This window comes from Fusarium oxysporum, chromosome 8 (assembly GCF_000149955.1).
Source record: "Fusarium oxysporum f. sp. lycopersici 4287 chromosome 8, whole genome shotgun sequence".
NCBI lineage: Eukaryota > Fungi > Ascomycota > Sordariomycetes > Hypocreales > Nectriaceae > Fusarium > Fusarium oxysporum.
The window spans coordinates 2512264-2532020 of NC_030993.1; the positions used below are offsets into that span (position 1 = coordinate 2512264).

Genomic DNA, 19757 nt, shown 5'->3' on the forward strand with positions numbered 1-19757 from the left:
ACCCTTGATCTACTTAGCCAATCTTCACCCCATCTACAGATATCTTCCTTGGATTCCTGGAAAAGTGACGTGTTTACACAGCCCGTCGCATGAAGTTTTTCACACCATAACCGAGGATATCAAACATGAACGGGCCAGTGTTGCGGCTTTAATTAGACAACAGCCAAGCTAAGCGCAAAGAATGTCGTAACTTTGGTATCCTTGCATCATGTCAGGACTTCAATGTCCTAGTTCGAGACGACCCTTGCTTGGTTCCTGATGATGGCCGGGTGGGACGGAAATAGGGTCTAGGCTAGCCGGGAATTAAACAGCTCTGTATGCAGCTGTAAGGTTTGAGAATTGGATGTTTCTAGGTATGATAGAACAGGTTTTTTTTTTTTTTTTTTTTTTTTTTTTTTTCTTGACGCGCGATTTAAGGATAGTCTGGCCATTGTGTTGATATCTCGAAGCATAGAACCTTTGGAGGGGTAGCAATGAGCAAAGAGAGATCAGGGGTTTGCAGCGATAGAGTCCATTGAATAGACTCTCTGTAGCCGTAGCCCTGTGGAGCCTCAATCGGCAGTGTTGACGCCTGTATCCACTACGAGCCGCGCTGATGGATCAGGTCCAGTTGCTGTTGAGCATCGATATCTTTTGTTGGCGAGGCTTGACTATTGCGTTGCACAACTAACCAACAAGAGGCCCAGGATAATTCTCGTGTCTATACAGCATCTTATCACCTGCCGAGTGGGATGTATCCGGCTTTTAGCAGGCAACAAAAGCAAATCAGATGCCATAGCTAGCACATGCAAGATGCAGCATCAGAAGAAGAAGCACATCGACGCCTCGCTTTCAGGGGACGACTCTTTTGCATCTGATATTAATCCCGGCCCGGAACCGGAGTTGAGTTCTGGTATAAAATGCTCCGCAGGCGCTGTATAATGGAAAGCCGGTCCTGGGTTGCGGCGGCGCAAGCGGCGGTAGTACGAGCGGTAAATTGCAGACACATACCTACAGTCGAAGTCTCTACTCTTTACAGATCGCATAGACTTCATTATCTTAAAAGCTCTTCGAAATGATATCTCCTACTACCATGTCACTTTCAAATACCGAATGTTGACAAGCATTCATTGATAGATAGATAAATCTAGCCTATCAGATAGCTCCCGTGTATTACCGTCGGTTGCGTCATACGTTGAACCATTCATTCCACGTTCGCCCAACAACAACCTCTCAACTCTGGTGTAGAAAAAACACGAGAGCCCAGGCCTTGGCTTTGAGAGGAGATTGAGCTTGTGAGCTTGTGACTGTTTCACACCTGCCGTAGCTGCAGCCACTTCCACATGAATTGCTTTTGGACGTGGCCAGCCCCTCATTTTCAAGCGTAAGCAAGTCCAAAGCTTAAAGCTACACTGCAGCTGGAGCTGGAGCTCTATTCAAGTGGATATGAATTGCAGAACAAGTCAAATAAACATAGAAAACGTTGGTTCTTATTATAGCTTTGAGAGAATTGCTATAACTGAAGAATTGAAGCCGGTCTAGCCAGTCAAGAATAGGAACCGTCCCTAATATTGTACTGTGCGATGCTGTAAGAGGTCTTTGGTGGTTGCAGTTACAGAAGAATGAGGGGTTGCCAATCCCGAGGCACCAACAACGTCACGTTGATTACAACTCGAATTGGCTAACCTTTGTCACTGTCACTTACATGGTACTAAGTAGGCGACTAAACTCTCGGGATCTTGGATCAACATGTAATTAATCCGCTTCTATCAAACCAGTTCCTGAAGCATCAACCCCGCATTTCAACAGCAACAGTTACTGTGTAGTTGTATTGTACTGTTGCAGCCGATAGCCCGTAGCTGAACGCGTAAACAACAGAGCAACCACTCACTGTGCAACAGCTTACAACTTTGGGCCAAGCTTGACGCCGGACTGAACCTTGGTATGGTGACGTTCCTCGGTGAGTGGCTCGGCGTCTGCCCTTCTCTTCCATCTCTGGCCACTAGTGGAGGGTCGCCAGTGGTTCATATCGATGCGCCAGTAGATGCTGAGTTGGATCAACATCACGGCAGGTCTCGTGCTGCCTTTGATGTAGCAGTAGAGCTTCCTCTCTCTCGCCTTTCTCTCGGTTGTCGGCCCTCTTCGGAGACACGCAATGCTATCCCCCTCTTTCCTTTTCTTTCCTTTATCTGAAAGAGGTATCAATAGCCCATCCTCTGTTGTTCTTTAATTCTGCCTTTCCTCCCACATCCTGCTCCTCCTTCATCATCTGAACGTGACGCAGATCTGAAAGCCTCTTTTTGTCCTCGCTGCTACTGTATTGAACCATTGTTGAGAGACCTGCATAACAACAATATCCGTCTTGTTTCCCAATACCAACGGTTCCGAATTATTCCTTTTGCTCAACCGTCAACAAGTTGGGTCGCCGTCTCAGTCAGCTTTGTTTCGCCTTTCAATCTCCGTTGTAAGCAATCCCCGCTCTGGGCTCGTCTCCATCTCCATCTCCAGTCTGTAACGTCGTCTAATTGTTCGCGGCAATTAGACGCGGAATCAAACGGGAAGACTCGAATCCTCGGATATCGATTTTCTTTCTGCTTGTTGTTTTGGTAAGCTCTTCTCTGTTGATGCCCATGTCATTGCTCTGCCGTGCCCTGTATCCAGACCCAGCCCAGCCCAGCCAAAGCTAAACACATCCACGGGCCATGGCGGGGGCAGATCCACTGTGCCGCGGGAGGGGCCCAGCGGGAATCTACCCCCGGCCACAGTTCATAGTCCTCCTCTGCACACACCCTCCATGTCACTCATAGACACCCCAAGACAAGCCTCGATATCCCCCACACCAGAGGACATTCAGGGCCGGGCATCCACCTCCATCCAAGTTCAAGCCCAAGACCAAGTCCAGCGGCCATGCCACCGGCCTCGGGTCAAACGCCGGAAGTCTTCGGTTCCTGGATCATCATGTATCATGGCTGTAGTTTGAGTGTACGGCCATAGTCGGTTGTAGTTGGCGGTGACACCCCATCCATAGCAGCCATGATATTATAAAGCCCCAGCCATGCCCACGTCTTGGGACTGAATTTGTACTTACACCAGACCAGTCTCAAGCAGCTCATCCTACCCATCCTCTTAGACGACGACTCACTCGAATCGAACTCGTCTTGACTTAGATCGACCTCTCCTCGAACCGAACCCACCTTACCCATTCATCATGAGCCAATCACTTAAGCAAGCAGCTGAATCAGCTCGCTCAAAGACCAGCGATGTGTTGGGAGCTGCTCGAGGTGACTCGGCCGCTATTGCCAATGATATTCTTCACACTCCTCTCATGAGGGCCGCTCTCCCCTTCATCAATGGCGGTATCAGCGGTATGGTGGCCACGACTGTCATCCAGCCTGTCGACATGGTCAAGGTCCGCATTCAACTCGCTGGCGAGGGAACTGCTTCTGGCCCTAAGCCTTCTCCTCTCTCCGTCACTCGACAGATCATCGCCAGTGGAAAGGTCCTTGACCTGTACACTGGTCTCTCAGCTGGTCTTTTGCGCCAGGCTGTCTACACCACTGCCCGCTTGGGCATGTTCGACACGCTCATGGGAAACCTGTCCGCCCGAGCCAAGGCTGATGGTCGCTCAGTCGGTTTCTCCGAGCGAGCTACTGCTGGTCTCACTGCCGGTGGTATCGCTGCCATGATTGGTAACCCTGCTGATCTGGCTCTCATCCGAATGCAGAGTGACGGCCTCAAGCCCCTGGCCGAGCGAAAAAATTACAAGTCCGTCATTGATGCTCTCACCAGCATCGCCAAGAGCGAAGGTGTCGGTGCTCTCTGGGCCGGTGCTGCTCCCACAGTCGCACGAGCTATGGCTCTCAACTTTGGTCAGCTCGCTTTCTTCAGTGAAGCGAAGGTCCAACTCAAGAACAACACCGATCTCTCTGCCCGCACCCAGACTCTCACTGCCAGTGCAATTGCTGGTTTCTTCGCCTCTTTCTTCTCGTTGCCCTTCGACTTTGTCAAGACACGACTCCAGAAGCAATCCAAGGGACCCGACGGCAAACTTCCCTACCGCAGCATGATGGACTGCTTCTCCAAGGTTGCTAAGCAAGAGGGTCTCGGCCGCTTCTACCGTGGTTTCGGTACATACTACGTCCGCATCGCTCCTCACGCGTAAGTCTTTCCGATACCCGGAACTGTTGAATAATTCGCTAACCGACTTGCAGTATGGTGACATTGATCGTTGCTGATTACCTTGGCTGGATCACCAAATAAACAAACGACTCGACAAATGAGAAATGAACGGTTGTCCGGATAGAATTCGACACCATCCAAGGCGTTATCTGGCGTGGGGCATTGTAAATGGGATTATTTTATGGATAGGAGCTGTAGGATACCATTGCTGCTACCTTTTAGGTCTTTCTTTTTGTTATCAAAGCAGCGTCCGACAAGATATTGAGTAAATAAAGAACAAATGTTAAAACCTTGATTGTTGAGAAAGTGATATTTGTTGTGCAGGTCGAAGCGTAAATTGGCTCAAGGCAGTTATTGCTTCCTTTTCTCCGCGAGCTGACTAAATGTCCAATGCAGGACCTTCCAAAGGTAAATCAAGCCAGTATTGAACCCAGTCACTATTAAATCTCTTTAAACCAAAAGTTGACCCAATAATAAAATCTCTTTTTTGGCTTTGGGAACGCTGCTGTTATTGTAAATGATTTGTGCGTTTCGTGAGAGAAGCTCTGAACCTTTTACCAAGTTGTGCCGATAACGGAGTGGGGTGAGCAAAGACCTAGATAAACTGTAATTCTCGACCCCATGTCAAGCACTAAAAAGCCGTCATCGTATAGGGGTCAGTACATCAGTTTGTGGCTATTAATGAAGCACTGAAAACGCAAGTTCGAGTCTTGCTGACGGCAAAGTAATTATCTTTTGCTGTTTTCACTAGATTATCTTTATTTTTGGTGATGGCCTTTTGGAGCTTACAGCGATGACGCAACGGTTGTATTACCCCTCCAAACCCCTCCCTCCGTCCATCACAAAGGATAGCTGAACAGTGGGCGGTGGTTAATTGGTGAACGTTCACTTATAGCCCTTGTCTCGACGTTGGAGACATCCGCTTTGTTTATTGCTGGTCTTTTGTCTTTGTCGTTAGTAAGTCAACTGCATTCTGTTGAGAAATCTTGAGCTTGCAGGTATTTGCAGAAGTCGAAGCTTCAGACAGAAGTTCAACTCATAGAATCAATAGAGGATAGACAGCATGTCGCTTCAAGAGTGCTATACAAAAGGGCATGTACTTAAAGCCTGTCGTATATTCTAGATTACCTAAACAACTTGACATAAATAAGTGCTCCTATAAAGATGCAGGACTCTAGGTAGCTTATAATGTATTTAGTACAACCTTATGCCAAAAGACTCCAAAAAACGCTGACATCACATCTTGAAAGCTACAAAAAAAAAAAAAGTATCTGATATATCTTTAAAAATAGAAGTTTGCCGTCAGCAAGACTCGAACTTGCGTTTTCAGTGCTTCGAAGAGCCACAAACTGATGTACTGACCCCTATACGATGACGGCTTTTGTTGCTGATTAAGCAGAAAATTATTTACATCTATACACCCATAGCTCCAGTCAAGCATATAGAAGATTTCACTATTTAGGATATTTACGTTATCATTGTGACCCGAACGATTGTTATATAAAACGAGGTCCAAATTCGTTATTCTCTATACCCTCCTCTATTGTCGAGATTAACCTTTCCCTATCCCAAACGCCCAACTCAAAAAAATGCATTCTAAATTCAACCGCCAAACACCCAAAGGAGACCACCCAGGTTCTTTCTACTGATCCCAAACGACTGGTACATTCTGGATCATAAGGTCTTTGCCCACTTGACGAGACCACATCATGCTCTGAATGAAGGTCCAGCATGTGTTGAAGATCTCCTGCTGCTTCACAAGGTTCTTAACCATTTGCTTTTCAAGCAGTTCTCCAGTTACCATAGGTCCTTGGAGAAGGCACTCCCACTCATTAAGCACACGCGAGCAAGCCTCTCCGTGAAAAGCATCGTGCATGGTTCGGCGAACAGCGACTTCGTTGCGAAGAGCACCCAGCTGATCTTGTGTCTGGACAATGAGACGGCCAGTGTTGGCAAGGTTCTCAACAGCCTTGCAAAAAGGAGGTGGGACAGCCGTCAAGTGTGGCATCTTTCCAGTGAAGAGACAGTTCTCCAAATCCGGAAGATGGTCCCAAGTCTTTTGCTTCTCCTGAATCATGGGAAGACTCCAGAGAGAATTGAAGCTGTCGCCGGCCATGTTAATGGGACCCCAGATATTTCGTGGTTGACGATGAGACTGGACATAGCGATGAACTTCGTAGACCTCGTTGCAATCAGCGACGTGGGGACACCAATCCATGCTGACCTTCTTCATACAGCAGCCATGATCATCGCATCGAAGGTAACTTGGGACGAAGTGCTCAGGGCCGCAGCTGCATGGGAGGGGATAGGCGAAAGGGTCAGCGTACACCTTGCTACCATCAGAAATGACGGGTCGCGCATCGCAGCGCATAGTGTGAGTGATTATTCGGTAGCACATATTGTTGATGTGGTAGTGATTTTCTGTTTTTAAAAAAAAATTAGTTGATAGTTTAGCTTTTGAAACTGTTGTTTCTGTGTTGATGTGTAAATTGTGGTTGGAGCTGTTGGATTTCTGGTTATGTTAAGCACTCGATATAAATATACTCATAAGTTATGAACATGTTTGAGCGGTGTTCTGAGGCTCCTTTGTTCATAGCGTATTGGAACAAGACATCTGTGATGGTACATTCAGTGAACAAACAAGTAGAGAACTCAAACGTTGTTGTTCAAGTCTTTTGTTGTTTGTCGATTAGTCCATGCTGCATGGTAGAACAAGTAAATGTTCGGTGAACAAGTAAAAGGTAGGAAGACATTCACTGAAGTATGTCAGAGATGTAAAGGTAGCCGTAGCAAAATAAAGAACAACCATGGAATCAAAACTGTCATGTTCACTGAAAAATGCAGCTGTCAGTAGTTTCATTGACTGATGCCAGTGGAGAGAGAGGGAGTTACGCGGACATGAGCAAGGCACAAACAACTGTCAACCGACACATGCTCACTGAAGTGTCAATTAGAGATTCTTACATCTAGTCTAAGGAATTCTTGCTATGAGAATAATAATCATAATTTCTATTCAACAAAACCTATTGTCAACGCCAAACACCCCAGCCATATAAAAGTGCACTATGACCTCCCAAACATCCAGATTTTGCGCCAGATGCTTTGCTCCTTCTCTTCTGAGTTCTCTTCCTTCACGTTGTGTTGTCCGACAATAGTCAAGAAGACCTGATCCAGCGTTGTTGGCATGACACTGTAGTGACCCACGCCGAGTTCTGCCTTGTTCTCCTCCAGCAACACAACTAGGTGTCCAATGGCACTCTGGCTCAGATCAACCTCTTGGTCTCTTGTGATCTCTTCCTCCTTGCGACCAGAAGTTACTGAGAGGACTTGGCTAGCACGCACTGAGAAGCGGATCTGGCCATGATACGTCTTCTCATCAACATCGGCTGAGGGCAAAGTTTGCCGAATCCAGTTTGTCATTCGGTCCATCTCCTCCTGAGTAGTACGAGGGGCACTTTTGGCGACAAGATGAATGTGCAAGGCATCGCCGAAGCGATGTCGAAGATTATCTGGTGTTCCCAGAGCAAGCATCCTTCGAGCAAGAATGCCAGCACGACCAGCCAATGCATCCGCTTCCTCCATGCTGTGTGTCGTGAGAAGAATCGATCTTCCAGGGACAGTAGCCTCGAGCGTCTTCCACATAACACGCTTTGAAGCAGCATCGAGACCAGACGAAGGCTCATCCAAAAGCACAACAGTAGGATTGCCCATTAGAGCGATTCCTAGACTCAGTTTTCGTTTATTGCCTCCAGATAGAGCATGCGCCATGCGCGTAGAAAATGACTCGAGTCCTACCGCCTGCATAACAGCCCGCACGTTGTGCTCGATGTCGGTGACACCTCTGATCTTGGCGTAGAATTCGAGATGCTCTCGTACCGTCATCTGATCCATAGCATCGAACTGAGGGCAGACGCCCAAGTTAGCTCGAGCACCTGCGAGGTTCTTGTTGACCGATATATCTTCCACCAAAACATCGCCTCCATTTCGGTCTGGCTTGATATCACCTCTGATAAGAGATATGGTTGTTGATTTTCCTGCACCATTCGGACCAAGTAGAGCAAAAACTTCGCCACGCTTGATACCAAAGGTGACGTTGTCGACAGCTATGTTGTCGCGGAAGCTCTTCGTCAGGTGCATAACTCGGAGGCCATGCTCATTCCCCTCATTACGAGTGACTTTTTCGCGCTCATCAATGATGTCTTCGTCAACATGTTCCTCATCTGATTCGGCTTTGTTCCCTCTCTGGAAGAGACCCCGGAGTGAGGCTCCCGCTGACCCAGTATCGAGCCAAATCAAAAGACCAAAGAAGATGAGTGATTGAAGGATGAGGTACAGAATGGGCCCACCATAGTACAAGATACCGCTTGGATTTTTTGTCAGGCTATTGCCATCGCATGCCGTAGAAAAGAGGTTTGTAGAGATGAAAAGCGCTTTCAATGCTGAACCAATGGGGGCGAATGCGGAAATGACAAAGTGGACAAGGCGCAAGGAGCTGTCAACCTTGGTCACGGGCGAGTAAGTCAACACCGACATGTACGCAATGATGTAGACGACAAAAATGAGAGTCTGGCTCGCCGCTGCCCAGGCGTACGTTCCAAGTTGTGTCTTAGTGAAGAGGGAGATAAGGTACGCAAAGAGTGTCGAAGCTATTCCGTATAGGAACAAGACGAGGAAGACGTAACCAATATTGAACCAGATGTCGGAGACACCAGCCCATATCGCCACCACGATAGCTGTGCTAACCAGGACAACGATCAGATCAAACAGGAGGTAGGCTATCCAGAGTGGGAACGGCCGAACACCATTCGAGTATTGTAAACCACGGACGAACCTGCGCCGCTCATTGCTTGGGTAGAGTGCGAAAAATGCAGGATAGACTGAGAGAGCGATCGACATGTATACAATCATTTGAAGTGCATCACCCGTAGTGTCACTCACGGGAAGTTCAAAAGGAGCCCAAGTGGTTGCGATACTAGCGTTGGACAACGTGATATCAAGCATCTGCTGTGCCAAGATAGGCATGGAGATGGCGAGATTTGCGACCCATGCAAATGTAGGACCTTGCTCATCATCGCCCAGCCAGATTCCCCCGGTGATATTCTTTCGATCCGTCTCGATCTTGTCCTTGAATTGCTGGAAAGTCTCGACCAAGTCAAGACTGTTTCTTATGTCGAAGCTACTTTGGTTTCCATTTCCACCTTCACCCTTTAAGATGGGATTTATGAGGCTGAACATGTCAGTGCTCAACTTTGATATCGGCCCAGCTAAGAGGCGCACTGAAATGTTGTCTTCTCCTTCAGTTTCGTCGAACGCGTTTTCCCTCTGAACAGCTCGGGTTGATTGTTCCCCTGGCACGCAACTGGTCGTACTTTCGCCAATGATAAAAAGGGTAGTCAATCCACCAGCGAAGATTGGAAGAAGAAAGGCAAGCAGATACAAAAATCGATTCCGCTTTAGAATAGTTAAGCGCTTGCGGAATAGAATCAAACTTTGTTTTACGTATCCGACTCGTTGTCCATTTGTAAGTGCCAAACCTGGCTTTTCGCTTTGCTTCTCTTTGGAGGTGACTTTTTCGGATGACGGGACAGACAAGGCGTGGTTTGCGTTGCGGAAGGCTTCTTCATCTCTGATCTCCTCAGCAACCTGGAGGAAAACATCTTCGATAGTTGGCCCCGAGAAGCGATATTCTGTGATACCAGCAGCTTCAAGACTCTTAATGACAACAGCTGCGAGTTGTGAGGTGGGAGCAGTGTATGTGATGAGGTCGAAGGCATCCTTCTTTGCAACTTGATCAATGTCTGGGGTTTCTCGAATGCCAATGTCCTTGGGAACATGGACTCTGTAACCACCGCCCATATTGTCCTTCAAGGCCACCGAGGAGCCTTCTGCGCGCAGAGTTCCTTTAGAAAGAATGGCGATGTGGTCGGCAAGAAGATCGGCCTCATCCAAAAAGTGGGTGGTCAAAATCATCGTGCGTCTACCACGTTCAGCCAGAATGATGTCCCAAAGCTTTCGTCTCGACAGCGGGTCAATGCCACTGCTGACTTCATCAACGCAGCACACGGCGCTTCCTCCCGTCAACATGAGTCCCAGTTGAAGCTTGCGCTTCTGACCACCCGAGAGAGTCTTTGCAAAAGCCTTTCGCTTCTTATAGAGGTCGACGGATCTGATCAGATCTTCAATCTCTTGTGTGGTAGCCCTGGCGTTAGGAGCTTTTAGATGATTGAAGATTCTAATGTGCTCTTCCACTGTCAAGTCGTCCCAGAGCACGTTCTTTTGGGGAGCGATACCAAGACCACCCCTGCCGTCGATTTCGATCGATCCACTCGTCAACTTGTTCATGCCTGCAATAGCATCGAGCGTCGTGCTCTTTCCACTGCCATTGGCACCCAAAAGAGCGATAATTTGCCCCTGGCCAATATCGAGATCTAGCCCGTTCACGGCGAGAACAGGCGGCTTCTTGTTGGGACCTCGGCGGAACATCCTTGAAAAGAAGCTGGGCTTGTATGTTTTTGAGAATTGTCGCAATTGCACAGCATTACGACCAATTCGATCTACGTCTGTCTGGTTAAGCAACATCTTTCGGCCTGACGTTTCATTGCTATACAGAGCATGCTCGATAAGAGCCCCTATCAGGGGATACGCAAATATCTGGACAATCAAGAATATCCAAATAGCAATGCCTGGGAGCGCCGAAGGGCTTCCAGGGGCCACTTTCAGCAAGTCGGTCGGCATTTCGAGCTCCTCAAACCGTGCCATGTTGCTGATAAAGAACACGAAGGCACTAGGAGTGAAGAAGATCGAAAGAACGGCGACAGGGACAGTGCCAGGCGAAGAGAGGGTTTGCGAAAGAATTCCGAGTAGGGCGACGGCCAGGATGGCGGTAATACCACTCAGCTGGGCCTTTCGGAAGAAGGATGCAAACAACATGGATATAGACGAGAACGCAAGGCCAGTGAGAACATGGAAAACGAGGACAATGCCAACGCTAGTCTTGGCGAAAACACCACCGCGAACAATAATGGAGCCAATAATCCATGCTGGTAGGTAGATGAGAGAGAACGAAAGGTGGTGCGCAATAATCCTTGCGACCATGGCGAGCCACGGTTTTCGCACTGGCATCATGGCATCGATCAATGTGGACATGCCACTTTCGCGTTCTGTAGCGATGAAACCAGTAAGATGATATGTGACCCAGACAACGGTTCCCAGAAATGCAACACCCATCCAGCCCTTTATAACCTTTTGGAATTGTTTACGAATCTCTCGGTCACGCTCTTCAGGGGTCATGCTGGTGTAGGGGTATTCTTGGGTGCCATTCAGGTTGTTGGCACTGGACCTGTTGGCGAGGGAGATAGCTCTGTCGACGGAGTGTTGAAGCGGGATAATATAGATCTGCTGGTCGTTTGATTTGCTGATTTCGAATTTTGCGCCTGCGCGTACGAAGTCTCCATCAGCCCGAATGGTGTAGTTCCAAAGGCCCCCAGGGCCTTGATCAGGCGAAGAAAACATGACGACGGCACCAAAGCATCTTGTCAATCCCCTCAAGTTACTAGGGCATTCTGCCCTCAAATTCTGTTCACGTTCGATAGGGACAACCTCAAAGTTGACGTCTACAAACTTGGCAGCATCTTCGAATTGTTGCGTCACAGTGCTGAATACCCGACCAATATTTCCTCCCGTGAAATCGTTGTTGACGAGAACCAATTTCTTACGTCCGCTATTGCTTGCTTTTTTAATGGCATCGCCGAGGTCGATAAGTGGTGTTGGTTTGCCGATACCGAATTCTGCTGGAGGAACAAGGAGGTTCTTTGTAAAACTAAAGAGCGCGGCCAAGAAGATGGGCAAGATAAAGGCCATCCAGATGCATAGTGCAAGATGGCGCATTAAAAGAATGCGAAAATTCTTGCCCATAAGGGTCCCGACCTGTTTGAGGAAAGTCATGATGATGACTTTTGGATTTTGAAACAGGACAGAAACGCGGTTTTCCCGCGGGGGGGAGTGAAAAGAAGAAGAGAGAAGTATATCCGTAGGTAGACTACCTTATGCAATTAGGTTCTCAGTTTTCAAAATAAAAGTATGATTCGGAGACGTAAAGTGCTGCTGGCGATGCATCCTCTGCATCGTAAGGTTGGATGAAGTTAATTAAGTTCGCAGGCTAGTTAGCAGTGACGAGGTGTCGAGGCTGATTTAAAGTAATACCTCCACAGACACTAGAGAATCCACCAAGAGGCAGCTACATAAGCCCCCCGGAGACAAGTCTTGGCGTCATGGGCAGGTAGCCACTCCCTAAAGTGCCCTGCATTTGACCACCCGGAGCCGAGACAGCCAGTCATCATCACTGTTTCGTTCTTTAACTTAAAGACCTCAGCAGCCTAAATAATTCAGGGTACACAAATCGCTCAAACTCTACGATTCTTGTATTCTTCCTATGATATTAAGACTGATACTACTGATTGATCAACATCGTAGACTTCCTGGAGAATCATATCAGGGGAAATAACTGAGACACACCCGGATGGGAATACGTAACTTTGCTCCGCTCCATATTGGCGTAGCATTATTGCGACGACAAAAACTTACGAATACCTTATTAGCGAGCGGCCCGCAGAATTGGGTTTGTATTTACGAGATACGGAATACGATTTTATAAACGAGGCCCAATTGCAACATTTTCTCTTTCCCTCCCTTGTTTCGCCAACTGAGGCATCCTACATCTTGCAGCAACATCAGCATAAGCAATCCTCCCGCATTGTCCATTTATCCACTCATCTCGGCTGTGCGGTTCGACACGCGGCCCACCTGTCATGGATGTCATGATATTTCAATCTATGATTCTTCCTTTTCTTCGACACACCGCGAACTAGGTCCGGATAGGAAATCGATTCAGAGCGATACGCGAGGACCATTAAAATGACAAGACAAATATCCATCCAATGAGAATCTGCTCGCATGAAGGAATCGGCTCCGTTTACCATGAAACAAAGCTCACGTCGGGAGTTCGGGTCAAAAATCACGCCGATTATACAAGTCGACGCTGTCAGCCGAGAATGCCAACCCTTGTAGCGTCTCGTTCTGCACTTGGCAAATATCTTGACCTCGGTGCCCGATTACAGTGATTTTAGGGGTCCCGGAAAAGGGATGCCTCTTCCGAATTTGTGTGACAGTGTTGGCGATGGTAATACTCAAACATGATATATAGGCTTCATAGCCTCAGAATGACAATCTAGGCTAAGCACCAAGGCATGTTGATATCATCTTGTCCCAGGCTGTGTTGCTTTCCTCTAGAAAAAGACAAATGACCGACGCCAACTCTTCCGAAGGGCAGGAAGATACTTGCTGTAATCGAACAAAGAGACTTGGAACGTAGGCTCTGTTCTTGACTGGGCTTGGTGATGAGGTCCTCCACATTCCATTCTTGCCCTTTGTCTAGATATTGAACATCTGGAGAAAAGTGCCAAGGTACATGTGTCACAAAGAAATCACAGAAGCTGCACAGCCTCATTTTCGTAATACTACTCTATATCAAATCTTAACAAGACCTGAAAACATATCATGGTCTCCGTATCCATCTCCGTCTCCGTTTCTCGGCGCCGGTACTCAAAATCGTACAGGCGGGATGCCGGTTGCCGCCCGTATGAGCGCGGATACCAAACATGACCCGGTGCTGATTGCAACGATCCTTCAATATACAAACCAACACGCGTCTTCAACACTGCCCTGTTGCAGAAAATGACAGTAATGGGCCTTTATTCCTCACTCTAACCTCTATTCCACCAAAAACCCTCCGCCCATATCGTCATCATCTGCCATGTCAAACTCTTCAGTAACATCGCTCGGCGCATCCTCAATCTCTTGGTCCAGCTGTGCCTCTTTAGCCGCTTTATCATCCGCTGCCTTTCTTTCATCTGCATCCACACCGCTCCAAATCTGTTCTCTAATACGTAACGCCATCATGAACTTCCTCCAAGCCTTGAGTGCGCGGTGTCTTCTTTGCTCATCCTCTACCTCTTGCTCCAGGTCACCTAGACTATCAATTATAGTTCGTACAGCTTCTTCGTACTCTGTTGCGACCACTACGCCGGTTAAAACGGCAGTGCCATGTCGTCCTTTGAATGAAAAGCCGGTAAGAGCGGGTGCGTAGTCGACTCCGGCCATAAACGCTGCTCGTGCTGCATGCTCGTGGATAATGTGAGCTCCTCCTTTAGGAATCATACTTGGTACATAAACATCGATATTTCCAAACTTGTTCTTCGGTACCAAGCCATTCCGCACTGGGGGTGGTTCGTAGAGCTCTGTCTGATCCTCGGTGTAGATAGGTGTCCCGGCATCTCCTTGGGCATCCTCATCTTGGTCATCATCCAGGGGGTTCTTTGGTTTCGCTTTTTTCGGTAGCCATTTGGCAGGTATTTCCAATGGCTTAACCTCCCGCCCCAGACGATACCATTTATCTGCACTTCTCGCAATCCGAACATCTTTCCGCCGGTAGATCTTCTCGAGCGGTGCCCTACTACCTGCAGCAACTGTTCCGGAAGGTGTAGCTCCAGGAACAAGGACCTCGTGGCGTCGAAGATGTCGTTCAAGCGCAAAAACTGGATGGTCTTTGAAGTCCTGTACGTTCCTCGGCATAGGCTCTCTCGCCTCGATACCTACGAGTTCGTTATCCTCAATTTGGTCGAGATCTGTCCGTCGACGCCGGCCGTAGAGTTTCATGACCCGTCTCCACCAAATATCACCGCCTTCACAAGCTGTGTCGATTCTCGATCTTCGGGTCTTTGCTGTAAAAGCCTTCGCATACCTCCTTGTTACGTCTTTTGCAGTCCCATCGTCATCAAATGCTACCACGTAAGAAAGGAAATTCTCCTTATCAGTAATGGGTGGCTCCAAGGCTTTCGGCTTCCAAAAAGTATGAGTAACCACAGCATCTACCGGTTGCCACTTCTGATGTCCGACATCAAGGATCTCGACCCAGTATACAGGATATGAGGATTCTTTTATTCGTTTGCGAGTTTCAAAAGTTGGATGAGGTTTCGGGGGAGATATCGTCGGTGTAAACTTATACGATGTTGCGTTTGGGTGCCCCAGCCGCCGACGTGCTGAAGAACTGCCAGTTGGTGAACCATATCCAGCACTGGCCATTTCTTGGTACTTAGCCATCGTAGCCCGTACTTGTGCATTTTTCTCTTCTATTGTCGAGCGTTTTTTCGGCTTTTGCTTCAGTTTCGGCATTGATGGGGCTCCAGATGCACATGCGAGAGGTTGTAGAGAGCACACCAACCGTGCCTGTACGCCAACACTTCGTAGAAGGGCACAATATAGCTGTGCTCCAACGTCTCTAGACCCTTGTAGCTTTTTTGCCGCTTCTCGGAAATCGTCACGATCTAAGCAGCTTTCCATATCATCTGGCGGTTCATACTGTGCATCTGTCAGCCGAGGCCTCCCGATTGTGCGCTGGACTTACATCTTTCAGCTGTTCTGGGTCTTCCGCCCACAGAGCACGCCTTAGACCCCTTTCGGTAACTTCATATTTTGTCTTCCATACACCTTCTGCCTGCTTGAGACCAGTCTTCAAACTCTCAGTCCTTCCAAATTGCGGAAGGTGTGCGCCGGGGGTGAGGTAGTTGACTGTCTTGTCCGTTAAATGCGGTCGCAGGTAGTCTTGTACTTTGCCATCATTACACCAATGATTGCGACGTGCAGCGTGTGACAGCAGACATAGAAGATGTGTTTTGTGGATATCCATCCGTGTCTTGCGCTCCTCTCTGCTAATTGGTTTGCGCCTCTCGGCAGTCTTCTTTACCTGAGCTGTAGATGATTGATGCGCTGTAAGATTGAGCTCTAACGACTTTGGTTCTTCGGGTTTGCCTAAATCTTGGAGAGGTGCTGTAAAGTCCACATCCTCGAACATGATATCCTCGTCCTCATCATCATCGGATTCTAGCTCCATGGTCTGCATCGTTGGCTGGGGCAAGACAACATCTTCAAACTCAATGTCCTCGTCTTCATCGTCATCGTCCTCGTCCTTGTCCACGACTTGCGCCGGAGGTGCTTTGCTTGGTTCTGTTTGCTTTGGCGCTGCTTCTGATATCTTTCCTAGTTCCGATACTATTCTGCTTTGCCCAGCACGACGTCGCTTTAAAGGTCGCTCTGGTGATGACCGATCCCGTGAATTCACACCAGCTTCCGTGAGCATATCCTGGTAGATCTCTCCTCCAGTTGGCACTGAAGCTGCAGCTCCCCTCCGAGCGCTCGCCCTTGTCGCAGGACGTTTGCGACCTACCATTTTAGTGTCATAATGTGAATAGACCTGAAGGCGGTGATTTTTTAAGTGAGCGCGCAACTTGTCGCAAACTTGGTGTGAGTGATTGCCTGGTTGCGTCATACGGTCAGCACTACAAATCGCGAGGTCACGTGCGTGTCATGACCTATGTAGCATTCCTAGCAACGTATCAGTTTACACTTTCTGATCGACTCGACTAACATTCGAATGACTCAACTAGTTCTATTTCCGTATAACATATCAGTCCACGTTTCCATATTCTGTATCAGGCTACAGGTAATCTAGGCCCAACCATACTTCCCCCTCAAGATGAGTGCTTGAGCCCACCCTAGAACGTCAAGACGATGAGATTTAAGATCAGTAATTTCAAAGCCCTTAAAACGGAAACGGCTCAATTCAAAACAGTTTCTATTTACTAAGACCTCCGATCAGCATATTACCAAGCTTTGTACTAGAGGGCTGATGAAACTTGTTGGCCATTGTTGAAGTCTCGGGTGATCAGTAATCGGCCTCAATGCCCTGACTTCTCCAGCGGCCCCAACAATTAGTGTGCTTACACATCATGAAGTGTTCTTGGGATACTCATCCCCTTCCGCCAACAATTTTTTGCACGCGCTCCTCCAAGGCCGAAGCGCCAGTAGTGGCGCGAAAGATGCTTGAGGCCATTCAACTTTCAATCGGCATTCTTACGACCAGGTCCGAATGTCGTGTAAACTTGTTGTAGCCTCACGAACTAGGAGTATCGATATTTGTCAGTATAAATCGTAAGAAGGAAATAAAAGGGGCAGTATGGCCTTTCAGGAGATTCTTAATCACCATAAGAGATAACTTCAACACTATTTAACTATATTTCCATATTCATTCTCGATTAATCATGTCCAGCAAGCCAATTGTCCTGGTGACTGGTGCGAATGGCTATATTGCCGGGCCCGTCATCGAAGCTTTTCTAAAGGCGGGCTATGCTGTCCGTGGAACTGTTCGCTCAAAATCTTCGGCAGATCCCCTACTCAGGGCTCTGTCTTCATATGACAAAGATCTTGAAATTGTTGAAGTCCCAGACATTGTCGCATCAGGAGCCTTCGATGCTGCGGTCAAGGGTAAGTGTCTCTTCTATCTGTGATAAGTTGGATCTCACAATACCAGGTGTTCATGCTATCGCACATCTTGCTGCTGGAGTGAGTCTCAGCTTTACAGACCCCGAACCTGTCCTTGAAGTCGCTATTCAGGGAACACTGGGTGTTCTCGAGTCTGCCATCACCGAGTCGTCCGTCAAATCGGTTGTGCTTATGTCCTCTATTGCCTCTATCATTAACGGCAGTAAAGAAGCACCTGCTAGATTTACAGAAGCAGATTGGAATGATGAAGCTTTGGCAGCTGTTAAGAAACTCGGAAAAGAGTCACCCAGCCCTTTGATCTATGCTGCGAGCAAGGTGGCAAGTGAGAGAGCCTTTTGGAAGTTCCGCGACGAAAGAAGCCCCTCTTTCACCATGACTGCTCTCAACCCAGTGTAAGCTATCCCCGGAGACACTGCCAATTCACTAAGCAAATCTAACGATGTCGCCGAAGTTTTGTTATGGGACCGCAACCAGGCCTTGAGTCCATCTCAAAGATTGGTGGAACAACTGCCTTTATCTGGCAGATACTTTCGGGCCAAGATATCCCCAAGCCACTGACACCAAATCCTGGCTATGTTGATGTGCGTGATATTGCACGAGTTGCTGTCTTCAGCGTCGTCCACCCCGACAAGGTAAACGGGGAGCGCTTCCTGTTGGCTTCAGGACTTGTCCCTCCACAGGCTGCTGCAGACGTTCTTCGTAAAGCATATCCTGAGAGACAAGACATTATCAAGGCTGGAAATCCTGGGCAGGGATACTTTCCCGGCTACGAGTTTCCCGAGGAAAGATTTCTTGATGCTTCGAATGCAGTCAAAGTAACAGGACAAGACTTTTATCCTGTCGAGCAGACAATTACTGACACGGCCAAGTCTCTCGAGAAGTTTTTGTAGGGTTTATATATGTTAAGATGTCCCTTAGGTAATATATATAATAGGACTTAGTATCTTTTAGCTGTTATTGTATAATTTCCCCTGAGCCACACATCCGGCGACTGCAGTAAGAAGAAGTCTTAACTTTACAACGTCCACATTAGACGTGTTAAAAAACAACGTCTAAAAAAAAGATGAACCTGCGTAACGCAGGTGGCTGGATCTCTCCCGCCGGGAATTGAACCCGGGTCTCAAGCGTGACAAGCTTGCATACTGACCACTATACTACGGAAGAATTCCGGGCGTTATCGCCCAGTGTAGAGAGGAGGGGGTTGTGGTCAGTAGCAAACAATGGCTGTATATATAGTTTGAGCATAGGAATGCGGCTGCTTGAGAAATTGGAAGCGGTTTTATTCCGCGTCTTTGCAATGGTCATCTAAATCTTCTTTTGGAGCATTAAGTAATAACACAATAGGCCTTCTAGATAAGAATTTTCCTATTTTATATTACCCGAAGTGTGATCTGGCATAAAAATACCTATACAATTACGAAATCTGGTCGGAAAAGCGATGGAGGCTTCTTAGCCGGACCCAGACGGTGATGCATTTCTCTATAGCTCATAGTGGCAACTCAGGGACGTTATGCATTGAACTCAATCGATAATGATCAGTAGGTAGTAATTCGCCTACAAGACTAACGTTTTGGGTGATTTGAAAAGGTGATATGGTCTAGCTTGAGATGCTATGGATGATGGCAGGGTGAGATAATGAGGTCCAGTGCTAGTTGGCACTAATCAGATTTGCAAGAGGCACAATCTAGAGTCCTACCCGACGGCTTTGCAAGGGTTCACAGTAGTAATCACGCTATCAAACCAATGCTTAAGCCATTTCCCCTGGCTTATGCCTTCCGAGCCTCTCTTGGACCCAGGGGCCCTCGCAACAAGCTGCTGATGTTTGGTGTCTGATAATTTGATCTTGGTATACCGCTGATTGTACACCAGTAGTACCTCCTGTGTGCGTTCAAAAGCTGTCTATGATTGCATTTCTAGAACATTGTTCCTGGTTGTCAGATCAGCCACATCCAAAGTGGTGTATATTTCGGTCCTCCTAGCAGTGACTTGGCTGCACTCATCAGATCTGGGAACATCACACGTCACATAGTCGCTACATGATCGACCTTATTGCCCAGATATCATCGGACGATCCTCAGCGGGAGAGCGGCCCTTGTGGGGCCGAGAGATTAGAGCAAACTCCCCTTGCTTTTGTCGATCTTAGCAACAAGTTATTGTTTGTTTAGTACGAGAAGCTTGACTTCTCTAGGAACGATTACATGTTC

The 19757-nt window shown here is 47.8% G+C and overlaps 6 protein-coding genes and 3 non-coding genes across 15 annotated transcripts; 3 read left to right on the forward strand and 6 right to left on the reverse strand.

Annotated features, from left to right (window-relative positions):
* Positions 1–1500: 1500 nt before the first annotated feature.
* Positions 1501–4554, forward strand: FOXG_03447 (mitochondrial 2-oxoglutarate/malate carrier protein). Of its 7 annotated transcripts, XM_018381182.1 has the most exons (4): positions 1881–2443; positions 2522–2585; positions 3078–4137; positions 4191–4476. In XM_018381182.1, the coding sequence occupies exons 3-4, from the start codon at positions 3188–3190 to the stop codon at positions 4237–4239; spliced, it is 999 nt and encodes a 332-aa protein (XP_018237615.1). In that variant the 5' UTR covers positions 1881–2443; positions 2522–2585; positions 3078–3187; the 3' UTR covers positions 4240–4476. The 7 variants fall into 7 exon arrangements, with proteins under 7 accessions (XP_018237613.1, XP_018237612.1, XP_018237617.1 ...); XM_018381180.1 differs by having other exon boundaries at positions 1501–2585; XM_018381185.1 differs by lacking the exon at positions 4191–4476 and having other exon boundaries at positions 2111–2443; positions 3078–4190.
* FOXG_18556 (uncharacterized protein) lies at positions 1882–2007 on the reverse strand (the record flags this gene model as incomplete). Its single annotated transcript, XM_018398685.1, has 1 exon — positions 1882–2007. The coding sequence occupies one exon, from the start codon at positions 2005–2007 to the stop codon at positions 1882–1884; it is 126 nt and encodes a 41-aa protein (XP_018237619.1).
* A 242-nt stretch (positions 4555–4796) lies between the features above and the next one.
* Positions 4797–4880, forward strand: FOXG_18557. The gene has a single exon. It is a non-coding gene; the product is annotated as a tRNA-His (tRNA).
* A 575-nt stretch (positions 4881–5455) lies between these two features.
* On the reverse strand, positions 5456–5537 carry FOXG_18558. The gene has a single exon. It is a non-coding gene; the product is annotated as a tRNA-His (tRNA).
* Positions 5538–5800: 263 nt separating this feature from the next.
* On the reverse strand, positions 5801–6529 carry FOXG_03448 (uncharacterized protein; the record flags this gene model as incomplete). The annotated part of the gene is made up of 1 exon (XM_018381186.1): positions 5801–6529. One exon carries the CDS (start codon positions 6527–6529, stop codon positions 5801–5803), a length of 729 nt encoding a protein of 242 aa, XP_018237620.1.
* Positions 6530–7048: 519 nt separating this feature from the next.
* FOXG_03449 (uncharacterized protein) lies at positions 7049–12354 on the reverse strand. Its single transcript, XM_018381187.1, has one exon. The coding sequence runs from the start codon at positions 12100–12102 to the stop codon at positions 7222–7224; it is 4881 nt and encodes a 1626-aa protein (XP_018237621.1). The 5' UTR covers positions 12103–12354; the 3' UTR covers positions 7049–7221.
* A 1258-nt stretch (positions 12355–13612) lies between these two features.
* FOXG_03450 (uncharacterized protein) lies at positions 13613–16536 on the reverse strand. Its single transcript, XM_018381188.1, has 2 exons — positions 15620–16536; positions 13613–15573 (listed from the first exon to the last, which is right to left on the reverse strand). Exons 1-2 carry the CDS (start codon positions 16439–16441, stop codon positions 13927–13929), a joined length of 2469 nt encoding a protein of 822 aa, XP_018237622.1. The 5' UTR covers positions 16442–16536; the 3' UTR covers positions 13613–13926.
* A 150-nt stretch (positions 16537–16686) lies between these two features.
* Positions 16687–18535, forward strand: FOXG_03451 (uncharacterized protein). Its single transcript, XM_018381189.1, has 3 exons — positions 16687–17535; positions 17582–17945; positions 18005–18535. Exons 1-3 carry the CDS (start codon positions 17313–17315, stop codon positions 18441–18443), a joined length of 1026 nt encoding a protein of 341 aa, XP_018237623.1. The 5' UTR covers positions 16687–17312; the 3' UTR covers positions 18444–18535.
* A 110-nt stretch (positions 18536–18645) lies between these two features.
* Positions 18646–18717, reverse strand: FOXG_18559. Its single transcript has one exon. It is a non-coding gene; the product is annotated as a tRNA-Asp (tRNA).
* Positions 18718–19757: the final 1040 nt, after the last annotated feature.